The following is a 16,700-nucleotide window of genomic DNA, read 5'->3' as shown; positions in this document are numbered from 1 at the left end:
TGTTGCGGAGGATGAAAGGATGGGTAGGCAAACTAAGGCCCGGGGGGGGGGGGCTGGATCCGGCCCAATTGCCTTCTCAATCTGGCCTGTGGACGGTCCAGGAATCAGCGTGTTTTGACATGAGTAGAATGTGCCCTTTTATTTAAAATGCATCTCTGGGTTATTTGTGGGGCCTGCCTGGTGTTTTTACATGAGTACAACGTGTGCTTTTATTTAAAATGCATCTCTGGGTTATTTGTGGGGCATAAGAATTCGTTCATGTTTTTTTCCCCAAAATATAGTCCGGCCCCCAATAAGATCTGAGGGACAATGGACCGGCTCTCTGCTGAAAAAGTTTGCTGACCCCTGATCAAGAGAAAGGGGAAAACATTGCAAACAACAACAACTGGGTGAGCCTCAGTTCGTTTGGGGATGGATGAACATGAAAATAACAGGCCACGAGATAAGATATGGTGTGTGTGTGTGTTTGTGTGTGTGTGTGTGTGTGAGACACCCATTTGATGCCCCTTTTGGCAGGCCCTGCCAGCCATGTTGCGCATTGCAAACACATTTATGACGGCATCAGCTTTGCGGATCACAAATCTCCTTTCGTCAGGACGTGTGGTGCCAGATTGCCAGACCAGGCCCTCGTGGGAATAATAATAATAATAATAATAATAATAATAATAATAATAATAATAATAATAAACTTATTATTTATACCCTGCCCACCATCTGGCTGTGTTTCCCCAGCCACTCTGGGTGGCTTCCAACAAAATATTAAAATACCGCAATACATCAAACATTAAAAGCTTCCCTAAATAGGGCTGCCTTCAGATGTCTTCTAAAAGTCTGGTAGTTGTTGTTCTCTTTGACATCTGGTGGGAGGCGTTCCACAGGGCGGGTGCCACTACCGAGAAGGCCCTCTGCCTGGTTCCCTGTAACTTGGCTTCTTGCAGGGAGGGAACTGCCAGAAGGCCCATGGCGCTGGACCTCAGTGTCCGGGCACAACGATGGGGGTGGAGGTGCTCCTTCAGGTATACTTCCCGAATGTGCGAAAGCTCAGTCACGGGCTGGAGGAATGAATGGCAGTACCATTGCGTGGGCTCCGAAAGGCGGGTGAGCTTCCTGATTGGGGCTTGTGTCATTTCCCCATTGAGGGGGGCTGCTGTTCCTCAGCAGCCTTTTTTGCACGTCCGGGGGGGGGGGGGTCCAGCCTTTGACAGCGGAAAGGGCCTTGAGTGGCAGCAGGAATTGGGGGGGTGTCTCTGGAGAGCTAAACATTTCTTAAATAACCCCCCCATTTTATATCATCCCAAGAGACGCGGGTGGCGCTGTGGGTTAAACCACAGAGCCTAGGGCTTGCCGATCAGAAGGTCAGCGGTTCGAATCCCCGCGACGGGGTGAGCTCCCGTTGCTCGGTCCCTGCTCCTGCCAACTTAGCAGTTCGAAAGCACACCAGTGCAAGTAGATAAATAGGTACCACTCCAGCGGGAAGGTAAACGGTGTTTCTGTGTGCTCCTCTGGTTCTCCAGAAGCGGCTTAGTCATGCTGGCCACATGACCCGGAAGCTGTACACCGGCTCCCTCGGCCAGTAAAGCGAGATGAGCGCCGCAACCCCAGAGTCGGCCACGACTGGACCTAATGGTCAGGGGTCCCTATACCTTTAAGGAGCTCGAGGCAGCATTCCAGAAAGATTGCTCCCCTCTCTCCCCTTCCTCATAACAACCTTGCGAGGGCGGCTGATGGGGAGACAGAACTTGAGGGCTGAGAGTGGCGTCTGGGCTCCAGTCCTGGCTCTTAAGCCCTGCTGTTAGGTCTGATTCTGGCTCCAGGCAGCTTCTTGTGGCCCCCTGTGGGGGGTGGTGCGTCCAAGGCAGAAATCAGGGTGCAGAGATAACTCGGGGGAAGGGATGGGTGGATGTGATGGAAGAGGGGCAGAACCCGCCCCCCTCCGTTTCCCCTTCTCCCTTGCTCCTCTGCCCTACAGCGCGCAGATGCCTCCTTTCGCCTCCCTTCCACCTGCTCCCCCCTCCCAGCTCTGTCAAAGCCCCCAAGGCAAAGAATAGCTCTTCTCTCTCTCTCTCTCTCTCTCTCTCTCTCTCTCTCTCTCTCTCTCTCTCTCTCTCCCAACCCGCCCCCCCCCTTCTGCAAGCTTGGCCCAGCTCCTCGCAGCCAATCTGCTGGGGGGAAAGGAGGGAGGTGCGTCTCTCTCCTCCAACGTCAGGGGCTGGGTTCCTAAGCTCTGCCACCGCCACCGCCTGCCGCCCAGGACAAGCGGAAAAAGAGGGATGCTGTGAAGAAGAAGCGGGCCTGGGGGGGCTGCTTGCGCTTTCTCTCTCTCTCTCTCTCCCTCCCCTCAACACAAGGCGCCCCATCCTCTTCCTCTCTCTCTCCCCTCTCTCTTTCTCTGTGCGTCCGTCCCCCCTCCAGCCTCTGCTCCCCCCCCCGCCCTGCTTGACCCTTTCCCCTGATTCCCACCCACCCACCCAAAGGGCACCTTTGGGATCTGTTTTCCAACTGGGAGCGAAGGAGAGAGGGGACCTTTCTATTTTCCCACCCGCGCGCGCGCGCCGCTTTCTCCCTGTCTCCAATTCTCCCCAGCTTTTTGTGGGGTGCTAGTTCCTGACTTTCTTCAGGGTTTTTGTGGTTTTTTTCTTGGCCTGAAGGGGCGGGCGGTGGGTGGGTGGGAGGGAGAGGGTCACAGAGGAAGTCAGACAGAGAGAGAGAGAGAGAGAGAGAGAGAGAGAGAGAGAGAGAGAAAGGACTCAGGAAAGCTGACCTGACTCCCACCCACCCAAATCCATTTTGCATTCTCCTTTGTCAATTTCACCTGGCCAGCAGGTCGCAGGTCTCTTTGCTCTGCGCTCCCCCCCCCCACTTTCTGGACACACCTCCCTCCTCCTTCTCCCAACCCCCCCTCCCTTAAAAAAAACAAACCCGAGCATCCTTTCTTATCTCCCCCCCCCGCTCCCCCTGCTGGAGTCTCACGGGTACCGCGGAGGGGAAGTCCTCCGCGCCCTCGGCATGAAAATGATGGCAGGAGGTTCGGTGCACCAGAACGGTATCTTCCCCTCGGCAGCTCCTCAGCAGCAGCAGCAGCAAGGGGGGCCCCAGCCGCAGCAGCAGCAGCAGCCCCCCCAAGCCCCTCCGCAGTCCCACATGGATTCGGACCCTCCCGACTCTAGGAAAAGGCCGCTGGAGACCCCCACCGAAGCCATCAGCACCAAGAGGAGCAACACCGGAGGTGAGTGGACTTGGGCGGGGGGGGGGGAAGGGGCTGGCAGCCAGGGAGGCTGCCAAGGGGCAGGAAGTCAGGGGTGACCAGGGCCTCCCCCCCCCCAGACATATACACACACTCCCGGTCCACTTCGCATATGTGTGCACTGCAAGCGGGGTGGTCTGGGGCGCAGGGCGGCTCTAGGGAAAACCAGGCACCAGAAAGGCACCTCGGTCTCCCACAGGCCTCTTCCTTCAAGCTACTTGTCTGCTGCCTCCCCCCACCTCAAAATCTGCCCCGCAAAACAGCCCCCCCTCCCCATACCTCCGGACAACCATATATCTCCATCCTTTTTAGGCGCCTCTGCCCTTAAGCAGCCCCATCCCTCCTAATGCCAACCTGAGCCAGTTTTTGCACCTCTGCGCCAAAGCTGACCCCCCCATTAAAAAACACACACCCCATGTTTGAACCCGGCTCCCTCCCCATGCCTGTCTCCACCTGTCCCTTCTGCCATTCTCCCCATCCACCTCTCCATCTTCCTTTTGTGGATTTGCCCTCTTCTCCTTATTTTCATGGGGGGGGTTCTTTGCCACACCCCAAAGGATGCAATTTGCTCCCCTTTTAGCTCTACCCCCCTGCAATAAAAACAGGGGGTTATCTCCTCTTTTACAATGTGGAATTCCAAAAGGTGGATGTCCTTTTCTCCCAGTACAGCACTGCCTCTCTGCCCCGTGAGGTTTTCAGGGGATATGATTTAATCTGTTCTGCACCTTTATCCCTCTTGCGATTTTTCAAGGCTAGATTTTTACAGCCCGGCCGAGGGGATCCTTTGCAATGTGTGGTCCCCCCCCCAACTTAGAAGGCGTGTGGGAGCGGAGTGCAGAAAATATAAGCTCCCCCTAAAAAACGCACATTTCTCTGCAAAGATTTTACTAGTCTATGCAGCTGGTTATGTCAAAATGGAGTCTGTTAGAATAACTGTCTGTTTCCAGGGAAGAGGGAAAAGGAGTGGAGATATTCCGCCCCCCCCCCACCGCTCACACACATATAGACTATGGAAAACCTGTCAGCCCCCTTCCTCTCCTCCCCCCCTTCCATGACTGTCTGCTTGAGGAAATGAAGAGGGGAAGGATGTGAAAATCGGGACTCAAAAGAGGATGCAGGCAGCTGGGTTGTTGAAAAGGACACTGTGTGATCCAGGGATTTGTGGGGCGCTGGAGACAGAGGGAAAGGGGGGGGCAGAATAATGTCAATAGAGTATTTTTTGGGTGGAAGAAAAAGAGAAAATTCGGGATTTGTGAGCATTTCTTGATTTTTTTTAAAAAAATAATATGTGCGCAAAAGGGCTTTAAAAATGCAAATAGTCATTCCTGGCGCCTGAATTTCGGTTGACACTAAAGCTGTGTAAAAATAGGGATTTGCAAAGCGCCTCTCTGTGTTTCTGCCTCTCTCTGACTCACCCATCTGGGCTCCTTTTGTGAAGGAGGACTTCACTTATTCTGCTGTTTCTGAGCCGATAGCAGTAGCTGCGTGCCGGCTCTGTGCCTGCTGGACTCTTTTTAGTATCCTCATCATCCTCTTCCTCATTATTATTATTTATTATGTACTAATAATTGGACCTGGTTCCGTTTTTATTGCTTGCGCGTTGATGAACGCATGAAGGCGTGCGCTCTCTCTCTCTCACACACACACACACACACACACCATCACCCTCCAGATGTAATTAACATTTCGAGATGCTTTTGAGCTTCAGCGTTAGGGCAAGAAGCAATAAATATTGCGTCTGAAAGAGCCCCGGGGTCCTCTGGGGAAATCGACCTCCTTTATGACAGCGTCGCTGATGGGACTAATGGAGCAACTGGAATAAATAAAATGGGGGAAGGCGCGCGCAGGGGGGGGGGCTGGACTCATTGTTTTGTGTGTGTGGTTCATGTTTAAGAAAGAAGGAAGGAATTGGGGGGGGGGTGGAGAGGAGCAGGTGAGCAAAAAGGAACCAAGATTTGGCGATATTCTAAGCATGCCTTAGTAGGCGGGTTGCGTTGGAGGAGGCGATGGGGAAATCGCTTGGCCGGGGGGGGGGTTGCAGCAGGAGCCTGACAGCCACATATTTCAGGCTGGCGCTTTGGCTGCCTTGCCCCCCCCCACCGCACCCCTTTGCCAGCCAATCCCACCTTTGCAGCTCAGGGTGCCGCGTTTTCTCCCCGTTTCCAAACGGTGCCCCTACCTCTCCTCCGCCGCCCCCGTTTGGGGTTCGCTGCCCGTGATGGATTTGGGGAGGGAGGGGAGAGAAGGAGAAGCATTGATGGCATTGCAGGGGGAGTGGGGTGGGGAGGAGTGTGACGGAGATGGAGGGGGACGCCTTAGTGGTACCTAGTGTGCATCGCCAAAGGACACCGATTGCCGAGGAAATGCGCAAGAGCGAAAGTCACGCAGGCCTGGCGGCGGCGGCGGCAGCGGTGGCAGCCCAGCCGGGAGGTTAGCAAAGCGCCTGGGTGCTGGGGTGGCAGCTTGTGTGTGCATGTGTGTGTGTGTGCATGCGTGTGCGCCTCAGTGTGCCACAGCTCACGCGCGGGTGAAGGTCAAACTGGGTGGGCTGTTTTGTCCTTACAAAGTTTGGGTGTTTGATTTTCAGCCTGAGCCTCCTAGAGGATGGAGAGGGGGGCATGTACCCAGCAATTCTTGCGCCTACGATCTGATTCATCCCTGCTCCTGATGGGGGAACAGGCAGGTTTTATGGAGTCCTTGGGGACTTCCACAGAGACCAGGATGTCCCCTCCACTCTCTGCTGGTGGAGCCCAGGCCTTCCCAGCTGTGGGGACGTCACCAGCCGGACTGGGCTGGCCGGCCTCTGGCTGCAGGCCTTTGTGACACACTTGATGGGTTCCCCCAGGCCTGCTTGGGTGGCTGAGAAGGGTGCCAGGCCTTAGGAGACAGGGTTTAGGGCACGATGAGGCCTAGCGGCATGCGGAAGCGTTTTCTGCCGCAACTGTTATGCGTGGCACTCTAGACAGAGCTTTCCAGCTTTGGCTTGCGATGGGCCGGGCCAGAGGTCAAGGTTAGGGCTTGGGGCGCGAGTTCGGTTCCTGCTGTCCCTGGGTGACCTTGGCAGGGAGGGTGGGTGGGTGGTGGTCAATGCGTTTCTCCTTCACGCTGCCAGCGTGGCAAAAGCTCCGCGTTCCGAGCGCCGAGCACAAAATGGGTTACGACAGCCTGATGGAGCAGGGAGGCGCATTGCCTGTCGCCCCCCCCCAAAAAAAAATTGGCTGCAAAAAGACAGCTCCCCCCCATCCCATGTTCTCAGCGGTGCTCCTCCGAGACCCAGTTTCCGAGACAAAAGACCCAATGGGGTTCTGGGCCTTTTTTTCCAGGGGTGGGTCTGTGGCAATTTGGAACTGGAATTGAGAGTGGGGTGGGGAGCGGGCAAATGCCCTCAGGTCTACGAGCACGACAGAGAGACACCTGTTCGAGTTGGGTGTCAGAAACCCGGGGAAATGGGTGCTCTTCGCAACCCCACAGCAAGTGGGAAAACAAAGCTTAGCGAACCTGGCTCAGCTCAAAACCAAAAACCCAAACATCTTAAAGGACCATAAACAAATGAAGCACGCAGGTCGGTGGGAGCTCTCCAGCATTTTGCACCGAGCTATTTATTGAGTGGGACACGGGTGGCGCTGTGGGTTAAACCACAGAGCCTAGGATTTGCCGATCAGAAGGTCGGCGGTTCGAATCCCCGCGACGGGGTGAGCTCCTGTTGCTCGGTCCCTGCTCCTGCCAACCTAGCAGTTCGAAAGCATGTCAAAGTGCAAGTAGATAAATAGGTACCGCTCCGGCGGGAAGGTAAATGGCGTTTCCCTGCGCTGCTCTGGTTCTCCAGAAGCGGCTTAGTCATGCTGGCCACATGACCCAGAAGCTGTACGCTGGCTCCCTCGGCCAATAAAGCGAGATGAGCGCCGCAACCCCAGAGTCGGCCACAACTGGACCTAATGGTCAGGGGTCCCTTTACCTTTACCTTATTTATTGAGCATTAATTCTGACTGGTTTGCAGGGAGGTTAGACAAAGAAGAGTCAAAGCAAGTGTTATATCCCACACGTCTATCCCAGCGCAATTTCCCCGTCGCTTTTTATATGGCATGAGGTCTGATCCTTTGTGAAAGAGGGGTTTGTTGCTCAAGACATGCCGGTCAACTGTCATTGCGCAACCTGAATGTGTCGGTATGTGACTGAATCCTGACCCCAAAACAGCGACAGTCTGGAGGCCCCTTTGGTCTTACTTGTCTGTCTGTCTGTCTGTCTGTCTGTCTGTCTGTCTGTCTGCCAGCTGCATGGTTGGGCAGTGGGAGGGTTATACACCATGCAATCCACTCTGGGCTCCTACAGAACAAGTTCATTCCCTTAGGCCAAAGTAGCTGACCCAAAGAAGCAAAGATGTATGTTGATAAAATCTTCAGGGCTGTGGCAAACAGAATCCTAGATTTGTAGAGTTGGATGGGACCACGAGGGTCATCTAGTCCAACCCCCTGCAGTGCAGGAATCTTTTGCCTAATGTGGGGCTCAAACCCACAACCCCGCGATTAAGAATCTCATGCTCTACCAACTGAGCACTGTGTAGTGGTTAAAGTAGGGGTCAGCAAACTTTTTCAGCAGGGGGCCGGTCCCCTGTCCCTCAGACCTTGTGGGGGGGCCGGACTATATTGGGGGGGGGGATGAACGAATTCCTATGCCCCACAAATAAGCCAGAGATGCATTTTAAATAAAAGGACACATTCTACTCATGTAAAAACACCAGGCAGGCCCCACAAATAAGCCAGAGATGCATTTTAAATAAAAGGACACATTCTACTCATGTAAAAACACCAGGCAGGCCCCACAAATAAGCCAGAGATGCATTTTAAATAAAAGGACACATTCTACTCATGTAAAAACACACTGCTTCTGTTATTATTATTTTAAGAGGGAAATAAAAGGGGAAACTTACCAGGAACAATCCAGACTAGATTGCTCAACTTAAATGATTCTAAGGCAGGAGTCAGCAAACTTTTTCAGCAGGGGGCCGGTCCACTGTCCCTCAGACCTTGTGGGGGGCCGGACTATTTTTTTTGGGGGGGGATAATAAATGAATTCCTATGCCACACAAGTAACCCAGAGATGCATTTTAAATGCACATTCTACTCATGTAAAAACACGCTGATTCCCGGACAGTCTGTGGGCCAGATTTTGAAGGAGATTGGGCCGGATCCGGCCCCCAGGCCTTAGTTTGCCTACCCATGGGTTAGAGTGTCAGAATAGGACCTGGGAGACCAGGGTTCAAATCCTATGAAATTCACAGAATATGGCCTTGGGGGCCATTCGCTGCCTCTCAACCTAGCCTACCTCACAGGGTTGTTGTGTACATTAATGAGGAGAGGGAGAACCATGTCTGCTCCTCAGAGGAAATAAATGCAGTCAATTTGACCAAGGAATCAATAAGTTTGGGTCCCAGCAGCTCTTCTGCTGGTATAGAGGATTTAACTGTAAGCGGTGGAGCAGGGCCGAGATTTTATGATTAAGACCACCCTTCCCCAACCTGGTGCCCCCCAGGCAGGTGTTTTGGGCTACAGGTATCTGGCACCAGTCTGGAGAAGTAAAGAATACCAGGAGACATGGTGGCAAAGGCTGCCAAGATGTTTTGTTCAGCAGTGGGATGCTCAAACTGAAGGTGTGCAGCAAAAGTGTGGCACTTTATAGCAGGCAACAGCAGGGGATTGGCTGTTTGGGGGTCACGTGATTCCCAGACTCCCCCAGGGGGGTTCTGGGTTGTGTTAACATCACAGCTTGAGGTGCTTGCCGTTTCCTCCTCCATTCAGTGCAGTCTCAGCACCCAAAGTCTGGGGCTCCTTTGGCACACCCAGTTTTGTAAATGAAACCGCTAGTGTGTGGGAGAATTTGGTCGTGGGGAGGCAATCTGCACATTTCCGAGCACAATTCAAAGTGTTGGTGCTGACCTTGAAAGCCCTAAACGGCCTCGGTCCAGTATACCTGAAGGAGCGTCTCCACTCCCATCGTTCAGCCCAAACACTGAGGTCCAGCGCCGAGGGCCTTCTGGCGGTTCCCTCATTGCGAGAAGTGAGGTTACAGGAAACCAGGCAGAGGGCCTTCTCGGTGGTGGCACCCGCCCTATGGAACGCCCTCCCAACAGATGTCAAAGAGAAAAACAACTACCAGACTTTTAGAAGACATTTGAAGCCAGCCTTGTTTATGGAAGCTTTTAATGTTTGATGGACTACTGTATTTTAATATTTTGTTGGAAGCTGCCCTGAGTGGCTGGAGAAACCCAGCCAGATGTGCGGGGTAGAAATAAATTATTATTATTATTATTATTATTATTATTATTATTATTATTATTATTATATATTATTATTATTATTATTATTATTATTATTATTATTATTATTATTTCATGGGCTGCATCCTGCATTTGAAAATATGCGTTTGGGTGGAGCTGTGTACCATCTTAGCTGAAGCCCTGGGTAAAGTGTAGGGGGCTGTGTGACTCTCCAGGAAAGAGCCATCATGGTTGTGAGAGATAATAAAAAGGTGCAGGAAAAGGCAAGCAAAGTTATCTAGGTGTTCCCAACCTCAACCAAGTTTGGAAACTTCAGCTAGTGCAGAATTCAGTCGCCAGGTCGCTCACCGGAGCAAGACGGTTTGAGCATATTACACCGATCCTGGTCCGACTGCACTGGCTACCAATTACCGTATTTTTTGCACCATAACACTCACTTTTTTCCTCCTAGAAAGTAAAGGGAAATGTCTGTGCGTGTTATGGAGGGAATGCCTACGGGTGGCATGCCTACGGATTTTCCTTCTCTAAAAACTACGTGCGTGTTATGGTCAGGTGCGAAAAATACGGTAGTTTTCGGGCCCAATTCAAAGTGCTGGTTTTGACCTACAAAGCCTTAAATGGCTCAGGACTGCAATACCTCAAGGACCGCCTATTTCCATGTAAACCTAACCAGACCCTGAGACCATCTTCTGAGGCCCTCCTTCGTGTGCCTCCTCCGTAAGAGGTCCAGAGGGTGGCAACACAAGAACGGGGCCTTCTCTGCAGTGGCTCCCCGTCTGTGGAATGCTCTCCCCAGGGAAGCTGGCCTGGCTCCTTCATTATACACCTTTAGGCACCAGGCAGAAACGTTCCTTTTTAAGCAGGCCTTTGGTTGATCTGATTTACAGCCTTTTAAAATGTGGTTTTTGCGGTGGTGGGGCTAATGGGTTGTTGTTTTTATTTTTATTATGTATTTTGTGGTTTTATATCTTCATTTTATTCTGTGAACTGCCCTGAAACCCTCGGCTATAGGGCAGTATATAATTCAATAAATAATAATAATAATAATACTTCTTAGACAAGGGAGGGGAAACGTGTGGTCCTGCAGATATCCCCTCAGCCCCTGCCAGCACAATGAAGGATCATGGGATTTGTAGTCCGACATCATCTACAGCCCCACTGATTCTCCATCTCTGTCCTAGAGTCATCGCCATGGGGTACCCTGTAAAGATCTGTGGCCCTCGATGGCACCCCAGTCCCTTTTTCTGGATTTTCAGCAGTCTTTTTTTAAAAAACTGAACTATAGTTTATAAGTCCTCCTTAGGGAGGTTTAAGGAGATTTTTCGAGGCAGAATTCTAAGAAGAAATCTTGCTCTCGCCTTCCTGGGTTCTGGCTATTGAACTCCAAAGATGAGGATTAAGCAGTTTTTATTTTTTTAATTATTATTAAAATGCATTTCCCCCCAATAATAACATTTAAATTAAAGTTAATTTAACGCCCTCCCATCAGATGTCAAAGCGATAAACAGCTACCTGACATTCAGAAGACATCTTAAGGCAGCCCTGTTCAGGGAAGTTTTTAATGTGTGATATCTTAGTGTATTTTTGGTCTCTGTGGAAGCCGCGCAGAATGGCTGGGGAAACCCAGCCAGATGGGCGGGGTACGAATAAATTATTATTATTATTATTATTATTATTATTATTATTATTATTATTATTAATCTTCAGGCCCACTGCCACCCAACCACGTTGCATCTCTCTGCTTTTTTATGTAACCTGTTGCCTGGAACTTCTTTTGTACAAGGGGACTGTCAATCTGAGCTTTACCTTCCTCCCCAAGGAGGAAGAGATTTCACCAGATCAAATCCTTTCCTGTCCAGAAAGAGGCAGCTTTTCCTATTTAATCTCGCCGCCCGTCTACCCTGCCTGCCACAATCGCGTATTAGCGGGAGGGTGGCAGTGGAACCGGGGGCGAGCAAAAAAATAAAGAGGCTGCGATACATGGCTCATTGTTGATCTCAGGATTTGCAGTTGCAGATCAGAGGCCTTGCAGCGGTTTGCAGCTGTTCCGCGAAAGGCTTTGCTTGGGGGGGGGGGAGAGGGGGGGAAGACAATAATCATTTTAGCTTAGACGTAACCAATCTGGGGCTAAACAATTCTACTCGCCGCCCCCCTCTCTGTCTCAGCTGCAACACTCTTGATTCCAGAGGCTCAGCTGCCATCAGATCAGATGGGAGAGCAGTGGAGGCCAGGATTGAACCTGACCTACTTTTGCAAACCGGAGGGAGAGCGCGTTGACCCAGGAACTACTGAAAGGCCACTTCTGCAGCTCCTAGTCAACGCTCACCTGCTCCTCTGCTGCCCACGTCGTACTAATTTCCCCACCGTTTATCTAAACATCTTTTCTCTCCCTCCCGTCTCTAGATTTTTTAAAAAGGGGTCTCAGCAGGAGGGCAGGGAAAGGTTCCTCAACCCAACTTGGTGCCATCGAGGTGTTTTGGGTGCCCTCGCAGACTGTCACTGTTTTAAGCTGGGATTCAGACACAAACCAGCCACGCTGCGCTATTGGCATTGATTTGGAGCTCTTCTGCAACAAACCTGCTCCACTCCACTTTTTGCTGTAAGGAAAGTGAGGGAGAAATGTCCTGGAAAGTACAGGGTAACATTTGCTTTGGTGCGGTGCCATCTAACTTCCCCGCAGATGAGTCGGAACGAGTGCTCAGTAAATCGCCAGTCTCCCTGCAAACCAACAAGGATGAATGCTCGGTGAAGAGGTCACCTGGAAGTGACCTTGGACTACAAATCCCATCAGACCCTGGAGATTATGGGAGTTGTATTCCAGAAACTGTGAAGGGTAGCAGGTAGGCAAAGGCCTTGATCCTTTGACGGTCCCACCATCAGCAATGGGCCAGAAGGACCAGGGATCTGACTCACTATCCAAGGCACCTTCAAGTGCTCATGTGTAATAATAATAATAATAATAATAATAATAATAATAATAATAATAATATTTTATACCCTGTCCATCTGGCCTGGCCTCTCCAGCCACTCTGGGTGGCTTTCAGCAGGATATTAAAAACACAATAAAACATCAAACATGGAAACTTCCCTAAACAGGGCTGCCATCAGATGTCTTCTAAAAGCCAGATAGTTGTTTATTTCCTTGACATCTGATGGGAGGGCGTTCCACAGGGCGGGCGCCACTACTGAGAAGGCCCTCTGCCTGGTTCCCTGTAACCTCACTTCTCGCAGGGAGGGAACTGCTAGAAGACCTTTGGAGCTGGACCTCAGTGTCCGGGCTGAACGATGGGGGTGGAGACGCTCCTTCAGATATACTGGGCCGAGGCCGTTTAGGTCTTTAAAGGTCAGCACCTTTAAAGGCTCAAAAAAAAAAAATGTCCCAAAATGCATATTCTGAGAGAAAATGCGTAACAAAATGAATGTTTTGGAGCAAAATGCCTACAGAAATATGAATTTTCACGCATTTGAAGAACAGTTGCAGTATGGTGTAGAAACAGGGAAGGACAAACTTAGGAATGTTGTTGTCATTTAGTCGTGTCCGACTCTTCGTGACCCCCTGGACCAGAGCACACCAGGCACTCCTGTCTTCCACTGCCTCCCGCAGTTTGGTCAGACTCATGCTGGTAGCTTTGAGAACACTGTCCAACCATCTGGTCCTCCGTCGTCCCCTTCTCCTTGTGCCCTCCATCTTTCCTAACATCAGAGTCTTTCCCAGGGAGTTGAGTCTTCTCATGAGGTGGCCAAAGTATTGGAGTCTCAGCTTCAGGATCTGTCCTTCCAGTGAGCACTCAGGGCTGATTTCCTTCAGAATGGAGAGGTTTGATCTTCTTGCAGTCCATGGGACTCTCAAGAGTCTCCTCCAGCACCATAATTCAAAAGCATCAATTCTTCGGCGATCAGCCTTCTTGATGGTCCAGCTCTCACTTCCATACATCAATACAGTGGTATCTTGGGTTAATAACTTAATTCATTCTGGAGGTCCGTTCTTAACCTGAAACTGTTCTTAACCTGAAGCACCACTTTAGCTAATGGGGCCTCCTTCTGCCGCCACCATGTGATTTCTGTTCTCATCCTGAAGCAAAGTTCTTAACCTGAGGTACTATTTCTGGGTTAGCGGAGTCTGTAACCTGAAGCGTCTGTAGCCTGAAGCTCCTGTAACCCGAGGTACCACTGTACTTAGGAATAAACACTTGCAAAACTGGCACAGACTGGACATGAAACTCCCATCTCACCCTCACGAGCCAGTTTAGACCTTAGATCTTGCTTCTCGTCTGACTGGCAGTGGCTCTCTCCACTGTCTGAGGTTTTCTGCAGTTGCGCTCCTTGGGCCTTTATGTGGTGATGTCAGGAACTGGATCTGGGACCCTCAGCAAGCAGAGCCAAAACTCTGCCACTGAGCTAAACCGCCTGCCTCAATTTCTGAACATCAACTACTGATCGCAACCAGACAACCAGATGCCCCAGGAAAGCTTGCATGCAGGGCCTGAGCATAACAGCACTCTCCCCTCCTGCTGTTTCTGGCAACTGGTATTTAGAGACGCTCTACATTCCACACTGTAAATACATAGGAAGCACACTGAAGCTATTGGGTCAGGCCATTGGTTCATCACTGGACATTGTGTTCATCAGTATGCAGATGACACCCAGCTCTACCTCTCCTTTAAATCAGAACCAGTGAAGGCAGTGAAGGTCCTGTGTGTGTGCCTGGAGGCGGTAGGAGGATGGATGGCGGCTAACAGATTGAGGTTGAATCCTGACAAGACAGAAGTACTGTTTTTGGGGGACAGGGAGCGGGTTGGTGTGGAGGATTCCCTGGTCCTGAATTGGGTAACTGTGTGCCTGAAGGACCAGGGGCGCAGCCTGGGAGTCATTTTGGACTCACAGCTGTCCATGGAGGTGCAGGTCAATTCTGTGTCCAGGGCAGCTGTTCACCAGCTCCATCTGGTACACAGGCTAAAACCCTACCTGCCTGCGGACTGTCTAGCCAGAGTGGTGCATGCTCTAGTTATCTCACGCTTGGACTACTGCAATGCGCTCTACGTGGGGCTACCTTTGAAGGTGACCCAGAAACTGCAACTAATCCAGAATGTGGCAGCTAGACTGGTGACTGGGAGTGGCCGCCGGGACCACATAACACTGGTTCTGAGAGATCTGCATTGGCTCCCAGTATGTTTCCGAGCACAATTCAAAGTGTTGGTGCTGACCTTTAAAGCCCTAAACGGCCTCGGTCCTGTATACCTGAAGGAGCGTCTCCACCCCCATTGTTCAGCCCGGACACTGAGATCCAGCGCCAAGGGCCTTCTGGCGGTTCCCTCATTGCGAGAAGTGAGGCTACAGGGAACCAGACAGAGGGCCTTCTCGGTAGTGGCGCCCTCGCTGTGGAATGCCCTCCCATCAGATGTCAAGGAGATAAACAACTATCTGACATTCAGAAGACATCTTAAGGTAGCTCTGTTCAGCGAAGTTTTTAATATGTAATGCTGTACTGTTTTAACACTTGATTGGGAGCCGCCCAGAGTGGCTGGGGAAACTCAGCCAGATGGGCGGGGTATAAATAATAATTATTATTATTATTATTATTATTATTATTATTATTATTATTATTATTATTATCTAGCGTAGCAGTGTCTACTTGGACCAGCAGCAGCTGTCCAGGGTTTCAAGCTGGGAATCTTATCCCAGCCCTACCTGGGGACAGAAGAAGCTGTCTCACCCCTTCCCTCGTGACACAGAGTTAAAGGCGGAGCCATACCTGGCAGGTGGATCTTGTGCCATACAGGCTGATTTTGCAGCTGAGGAGTCTGGCTGTTATGTACTGAGTGGAATAGGATCCAAAATGTAGCAGTCTGATTGGTCCTAGAACAATAGGATTCAGAAAGCAGCAGTCTGATTGGTCTTAGAACAATAGGGTCCAGAATGCAGCAGTCTGGTTGGTCCACAGGAACCACCCAATCCAGCTCCAGGTGGAAGTGAATCCGCAACCTGATTGGCCTACAGGTGAATCCCGGAATTAGCCAATCACGTGGGGCCCATTGTGTAAATAATGTATATATAGCAGACATTCTGGGGAACTTCCATTCCTCCTCACCACTACGAGCTGAATAAAGAGCATGAAATCCATTTTCGACTCCGAGTATATTTCACTGGCCCTCGCCACGTGTGAAATGTTGGCCTTGGAGTCTTGGGTTCAGATCTGTGATTTAGGCACATGGCAGGTTGGATTTAATTTGCTGTTGGTGTGCTGGTTTCTCCCCCCCCCCTTTCATTTTAATGGTGGGCATCACATTTAGCCTTTCTGCTGTTCCCAATTTAAGCACCGGGTGTTTTGCTATACATATGCTGAGCGTTCGATGGTGACGTTTTTGAATGACCTGTGGTTTGAGATGGGAGCTGTTTGGCCCTGGAACTGGGGGCTAAGCTTGATCTCCCCCACCCCTTCCAGATAAAGCTTCTGCTTCCTTTTCCTGATCTGCATGGTCACCCTATTTTTATTGTCAGTACTTATGCGCCCTTGCCTTACCGCTGGCCCTGGTCTGGCACTGTCAGTGGCTCTGTTTTGCCCGTCTGTAAAATGGGTATTATAAGGCTCTGCCTAACAGAATTAAGCCTGGTGAACTTTCATCTTTTGAGAAACAGTGAGATGAATGGTTGAGGCTTGTCTTGGAAACCCTGCTCCAAAGCTGCAGAACAGGTGTGTCTAACACACACTGGGGACCATATCTGGCCCCACCAAGACCCCACTGATTTTGCTGCCAGCGGTAAGACTTCCTTCCTTCCTTCCTTCCTTCCTTCCTTCCTTCCTTCCTTCCTTCCTTCCTTCCTTCCCTCTTTCCTTCCTTCCTTCCTTCCTTCCTTCCTTCCCTACCTACCTACCTACCTACCTACCTTCCTTCCTTCCTTCCTTCCTTCTTCCCTCCCTCCCTCCTTCCTTCCTTCCTTCCCTCCCTCCCTCCCTCCTTCCTTCCTTTCTTCCTTCTCTCCCTCCCTCCCTCCTTTCTTCCTTCCTTCCTTCCCTCCCTCCCTCCTTCCTTCCCTCCTTCCTTCCTTCCTTCCTTCCTTCCTTCCTTCCTTCTTCTCTCCTTTCTTTCTTTCTTTCTTTCTTTCTTTCTTTCTTTCTTTCCTCTCTGCCAGCCCAGTTCCTTGATCATGATGAAATCACTCTAGTCATCAGATTGGTGATTT

General features: G+C 50.9%; 1 protein-coding gene across 1 annotated transcript in view; it reads left to right on the top strand.

Moving 5' to 3' along the window:
- The first annotated feature begins 2,721 nt into the window (after positions 1 to 2,721).
- The window catches only part of NOVA2 (NOVA alternative splicing regulator 2), a 67,607-nt gene continuing 53,628 nt past the window's right edge, over positions 2,722 to 16,700 (top strand). The window contains exon 1 of the mRNA XM_053401849.1: positions 2,722 to 3,226. Within this exon, the coding sequence (XP_053257824.1) occupies positions 3,007 to 3,226 (220 nt within the window). The 5' untranslated portion in view covers positions 2,722 to 3,006. The remainder of the gene's footprint in view (positions 3,227 to 16,700) is intronic.

Source organism: Podarcis raffonei, chromosome 8, assembly GCF_027172205.1.
Source record: "Podarcis raffonei isolate rPodRaf1 chromosome 8, rPodRaf1.pri, whole genome shotgun sequence".
Taxonomy (NCBI): domain Eukaryota; kingdom Metazoa; phylum Chordata; class Lepidosauria; order Squamata; family Lacertidae; genus Podarcis; species Podarcis raffonei.
Note: the sequence above shows the minus strand (reverse complement) of the source record. Positions and strands in the feature narration are given on the sequence as shown.